Here is a 6,642-nt window from a genome sequence, read left to right on the forward strand (position 1 = left end):
ATTCTATTCTGGATTTTACTGGAAGCCAATGCAAAGAAGCTAAAACAGGAGAAATGTGATCTCTTTTCCTGGTTCCTGTCAGAACATGTGCTGCAGCATTCTGGATCAGCTGAAGAGTCTTAATGGACTTTTTCGAGCAGCCTGATAATAAGGAATTGCAGTAATCCAGCCTAGAAGTAAGAAATGCATGGACTAGTTTTTCTGCATCATTTTTAGACAGGATGTTCTTGATTTTCGCAATATTACGCAGGTGAAAAAAGGCGGTCCTTGAAATTTGCTTAATGTGAGACTTAAACGACATGTCCTGATCAAAGATAACTCCAAGATTCCTCACAGTGGTGCTGGAGGCCAGGGCGATGCCATCCAGAGTAACTATATCTTTAGATAATGCGTCACGGAGGTGCTTGGGCCCCAGAACAATAACTTAAATTTTATCCATGTTTAACATTAGAAAATTACAGGTATATATCCAGGTTTTAACATCCTGAAGGCACATTTGAAGTTTAGCTAACTGATCAGTTTCATCTGGCTTGATCGATAGATATAACTGAGTATCATCTGCATAACAATGAAAGTTTATGGAATATTTCCTGATAATATTGCCTAAAGGAATATATATATATATATATATATATATATATATATATATAAAGAGAAGAGGATTGGTCCGAGGACAGATCCTTGAGAAACTCCATGACTAACTTTGGCGTGCATGGAGGACTAATCGTTAAACTGAAATCGATCTGATAAATAGGACTTAAACCAGCTCAGAGCTGTTCCTTTAATGCCTGTGTTTTTTTATGTTGCTAGGCAACCACCAAATCAGCTGTCCTGTCAGTAGAATCAAAGATTATAGTGCCAGCGATCTTTAATCTTTGGTTTGCCACTAAGTAATAACTGTCATATTAGCAGAAACTTGATCACAACTCACTGTGTGTTTTGTTGCCAAAAACTGCTTTTTAAAAAATAGACAAACGGAGAGCGTGTGCTCTGATTTGAGTGTGTGACAGTGGTGTAGTCTACGTGATACGCAGATATACGCCGTATACCCACTAGGAACGGTCAAAGATTTCCAACAACATCGTTTTGTGACAGAACTTTCACTCGTTCATTCATAAATTCACCCCGTTTGTGTTGTGAAGCTCTGAAATGATGTTTGCGGCTTCCGTGGCCTGTGACCGGGATCTGACATCAGCTACCAAACAACAACACAGCTGCGTGGCGGTCACTCGGCGCATGTTTGAAATGAACTAATGTGAGTCACTGAAGGAGATGTGAAACGCGAGCAAACTCAGACCACACGCTACAGGTGACACTGCAGCTGCTATGGAGGGATTAAACATTAAAGTTACTGAAACACAGAAAACGAGTCAGATGAGGCTGATGCTGTCGTAATGTTAACTGCTGAGTGAAAATAGCATATAGGCCTATGTTGTCATTAATGCTATCATTAATGGAACTGTAACAACGTTGTTGGTCTATTGAATTGAAACAGTACATAACCTACGTTTGACAATGGGTTTTTTTTTAAGTGAGCTTTCCATTATTGTTAATAATAGTTGCAACTTGCACTGTGAAATGTGCATTGAAAATTGCCAGATAATAAAACAAGATTCATATAACATCTAAGGCAAAATATAGCTCTTAACTGGCTGACTTAGATGGTGATTAACACTAAACATTAGACATTTCCACCATAAATTGGTGCAGAAAATGTCTCCAGAATGCGGGAAATTAAATGTTTAATGCTCATAATCATAACCAGACCCCCCAATCGTGTACTCATCAATGAATATTTCTTTAAATGTAGTTTTGAAATTAGTCTGACTATACATTCACACAGCTGCATTCCCCATTTCTCGGCTTTCAAATCCCTAAAGTTAAGAACAACCAAAAGCGATTCAGAGCAGAAAAAATAATACAGTATAGAACTTGAATGTCAGGTAACATCAGGTGAGAGGCTTTACCTCCCTTTGGACTGTACACGTTGCTGCTCGCATCCTAGCAGCAGAAGAAGATAAAGTCTCTACAGCTGCTTCTGTGTGGATCATTACAGGGTAGAGGCTTCATCAGTTGTAGCTCTCATTTAACAAGCTGATTAACAAAGACTATTTTGAGCAAGTTTCCATTTTTATCATGAGTTGGTTTAATTGTTGTTACAAGGTTGATGTTTGTAGTAGTAGTAGTAGTTGTGTACCTATTATAGAAAACACAACAGGTCAAATTCTCTGGATGTGGATCTTTACATTAGATATCTAGATTGCCTGCTTGATTGTTAATGTACACAGATGATTATTAATTAATCTTAACATGAGCAAAAATGTGTTAAATGTTATTACTGTATCCTCTGCTTTCCTCATGCCAAGGGTAAATAGTTGCCCCCGACTTTGTTTGATCTGTTATTCATATGCAAACTTTGACAAATAAGCTCTGTGATAAACATACCGTATATGTTTATTGGTTGGTTTCACAGTGGCTACATTTATCTTTGGATGGAAGGGATTGTAAACACTCTTTTGTAAATACGGCAGGCAAGGAAATGGTACCTTGATATAGAACGTGATCATAATGTATATTGCCCACAAATAAGTTTGAGCCTTTATTTAACTCAGTGAGGATATGTTTCTTGTTCAATGCAGTTTTGCCTCTACTCTTTCCTCTCCTTTCCTTTATCCTCCATCACACTCTCCTCGTGTTTCTTTGTATCCATCTCTGTTTTTGCTTCTCTGTTGTGCAGACATGATGAGCAATAACAGCTTTACTCCTGAGTATTTTCAGCTGACTCTGTTTACAGACTCTGGGCCCCTCAGATATCTGTTCTTCTGTCTGTGTCTGTTGGTCTACATGACTATAATCTCTGCTAACGTTGTCATTATTCTGGCAGTCTGCCTGGAGAAGTCTCTGCATCAACCCATGTACATGTTTATCTCCTGTCTGTGTTTAAACTCTCTGTACGGCTCAGCCGGCTTCTTCCCCAGGTTCCTGATGGACATTCTGTCTGACACTCATTTGATCTCACGTGCATCTTGTTTCATTCAGATGTATGTTATTTACACCTACGTATCATGTGAACTGACCATCCTCAGCATCATGGCCTATGATAGATTTGTTGCTATTTGCCAGCCTTTACACTATCACAGCAAAATGACCTTTAGGATGGTGAGACATCTTCTGATTTTTGCTCTGCTCTACCCTGCATTTGCTATTGGCTTCATTGCTTATCTTACTGTTCGGTTGCCTTTGTGTGGAAATAAACTGCACAGGCTTTTCTGTTCTAACTGGCCTGTGGTTCAGCTCTCCTGTGTGGACACAACTCTGAACAGCATAGCAGGTCAGTTTGTTACAATAATAACCATCTTCATCCCCTTGCTCTTTGTCCTGTACACCTATCTACGGATTCTGCTTGTGTGCAGGAGAAGCTCGTCTGAATTCAGAGGAAAGGCGTTACAAACCTGCCTGCCCCACATAGTGACATTTGTGACCTATTCATTCTCTCTCTTCTGTGAGCTGTCACTGGCTCGATTTGAGGGTGAGAGACTGAATCCAATCATTGCAGTTGTTTTCTCTTTAGAGTATTTGATCATTCCTCCCATCAATAATCCTCTAGTTTATGGCCTGAATCTGCCTCAAATCAAAGGAGTGATTTTTGGATTTTTGAAGATACACAAAATGGGTCCTGCTGCCAAAATGTAAAACTTGTCATGCACATCCTGTGTAGCAGACAAGGAAGCTTTATGCCTCTGTTTTTAACAAAATATACTTCTAGAATATATTACATAGTCCATAGATTTTCTTTGCTAGATTATTACATCTATGAATAGGCAAGTTGCAATATTAAAGATTAACCTGAACCACAACAATGATATTGATATTGCACAAGTTCTATATACATGGTTCAACTCACAGCTCTTCAGACTAAAACGCATCTTTGAATCTCACAACCTTCACCATAATTTGATAGGATTTTAAATGTGTACGATAGGAATTTGGATGTTAGATGTGTCATTTTTGTATTTTCCATTTATAGCTTTTTATGTTAGTCTGCGTTTATTCTTAATTAATAATACTTTGTTTGTGTGTCATCAACCAGTTTCTCTTTGTAATTAAAATAACACTAAACTGTAATGAGGTCAGATAATCAAAAAAACTAAATAAATGCGGACAGACTTGCTAGCTGTCCTTTGATGCTATCCTTTGGCACAGTGGTGCTTTGTAACCATGTCATGCACCATCAACATACTAACATGCTCACAATGACAATGATAACATGATGATGTTTACCGGGTAGAATGATTGCCATGTTCAGTATCGTATTGTAGTGGACACATCATTTTTAACGTGATGGTTGCACTAGATGAAAAGTCAGAGGATCACCACAGTTATCACAATTTATCCTGACAGGGACGTAAATGTGTGTGCTAATTTCTAGGCAATCCCTCCAATAGTTGTTAAGACATCTTACTAAAAGCCAAAAATGTCAACCTGCTGCTGGCAGGGAAAAATCAGATAATTCAAGTCAGTACTATACTTTCTCTGGGACCATTAATGTCTGCACACTGTGTCATGGCAATCCATCCAAGTGGTGTTGAGATACTTGAGTCTGGACCAAAGTGGACAGTTAGTTTGAATTTCATCACATATTTTTCTTGTAATGTCACTGTTGTGTTATCATTTGTATATTGATCTATTATAGCGGAATGATCGATTACCAATTATCAGTGGTTCAGAGGATGTGAAATAAAGATTTATGTAACAGGTTGCTTATAAACACCTGTATAATTAAAAAAATGGCAAATCCATAATGATACCAAGCCTACATAATAAGAAAATGCTCTTAGACTTTCGCCAAGGAGACTGTTCACTTATGCGTGATGGTTAAAATCTGTAATTGTTCATTTAACTGCAGGTTGCAGTTCTGATTGGCAGGAAATATTTATCAACCATTTTTTATACAGTCTGCTATTACGTATTTGCAACATTAATGTGCATGTGACACATGTAATTACCAGTGGTAACAGAAATTGCTGGTTAATAGGCCTACTACAGGTCACATACGTCAGGGGCAGCAAAATCAACTATTATCTGCCCTCTAGTTCCTAAGCCCTTTTTGGTCAGTTTTCTCTAGTTATACATTTGGGCTTACAAAGCATATGTAATGGAGATGGAACAGCATGTGTTTGGTATCTATGGATTCAGAAGACCCTAAGCTAACATAATCATGTTTGTAATGTGCTTATAAAGGAAGTATGAGTGAAAAATGCACATTAAACCAGAGAATTTCATACACGAAAATTAAATTTTTGTGATTTATTAATGAAAAATCACACCTTATACATCATTACTAAACAGCTTTGGAACTCAAAACAAGTTTATTCAACCCTTTGTGTAACATCCATATGCAGGTTTTCAATAAAATGTGCCTAGAACAATGAAATAATGCAGCCTTTTGTGAAAATGTCCAAGGCATTTTTCTTATGTATCCCCCTAACCAAAGCAAGGCATCTCTAAGAAGATGCAGAGGGGCTCCTGGCATGCCCCAGACTGCCAGGGGGTCTTGTTATAGGCTCTGCTTGCCTAACAGAGTGCTCACAGTATTTGATAACATCCGCAGTCCTGCGTGCATGGTTTGTGGGTCCACAGCGGAAAATCTTCTGGTCTGCAGCCACTGTAGTCTAAATGGGTGTTTCCAAAAGCATCACAGTTGCGTTGCGTTAGCTTTCCGTCGCATTCCAAACTTCTGATCGATGCTTCACATAGACTGTATATAAATGCTTCTGCTGTGTAAAGTCTCCCTCTTTGCCATCATAAAAGCACTAAAACAATCATAAGAATCACATTTGTATAGTTGCCTTGACGTAAGTCAACCACTCCTCTGCATTTGTCACGGTCAGTTCAGATAAATATTTCGGTCTCGGCCTCCTAACTCAGGGTTCAGAAAACTACAGAATCATTTTCATTGGCTAGAAATCATCACGTTACCTTCCTCTGATTGGGTAAAATTTACCAAACCCCCATTTTCCATTGGTCTGTTGCGCGTGGAGTCTGCCTGACTACGGCGATTTTATTGGCCTCTTACGCACTGGATTTGCAAAACAAGGAAGTGATGTATATAAACAACCCAGATATCTCCGTTTTCAGGGAAGTCTCAGGAATACGACAAAAAAGACAGTGTCTATCAATCGTTTTTAAGCAATAATAACTTTTGTCCAATATTCTTACGATGGGGTGGTACCACCCAATCCTACCTCTGATTAATTGGTCTTTTTCCATAATTATGTGAGCAGTCACAATATGACTTTATTCTGCACAAGACATGAGTTTGCGAACAGCGAAAGTGACGTTACCTGGCTAACAAGGTGGAGGTGTGCAGCCTATCGCCTGCATCTCTTCAACTATCAGCTCACTGTGCCTGCTAATGACTGTAGCATTACTCACTGCAGTATTTCTTGTCTGCTGTCATAAAATGTTGAAAATGATAGTAGTCCTGTTTTGTAGACGTATTTTTGATACGATAGCGGTCTGCACTAATCTCACTCACAAAAACATTGCATTTGCTGTGACTATTTCTAAATTAAAAGTTAACTATTGTTTCACCAATTAAATGCTTTTAATGGGAACTATGTATTTATACAATCCATCCTT

The 6,642-nt window shown here is 38.4% G+C and overlaps 1 protein-coding gene across 1 annotated transcript; it reads left to right on the forward strand.

Annotated features, from left to right (window-relative positions):
* The first annotated feature begins 2,739 nt into the window (after positions 1-2,739).
* Positions 2,740-3,693, forward strand: LOC123974030 (olfactory receptor 51L1-like). The gene has a single exon (XM_046054449.1). It carries the CDS (start codon positions 2,740-2,742, stop codon positions 3,691-3,693), a length of 954 nt encoding a protein of 317 aa, XP_045910405.1.
* The last annotated feature ends 2,949 nt before the right edge of the window (positions 3,694-6,642 follow it).

Source organism: Micropterus dolomieu, linkage group LG07 (genome assembly GCF_021292245.1).
Source record: "Micropterus dolomieu isolate WLL.071019.BEF.003 ecotype Adirondacks linkage group LG07, ASM2129224v1, whole genome shotgun sequence".
In the NCBI taxonomy this organism is placed as follows: domain Eukaryota; kingdom Metazoa; phylum Chordata; class Actinopteri; order Centrarchiformes; family Centrarchidae; genus Micropterus; species Micropterus dolomieu.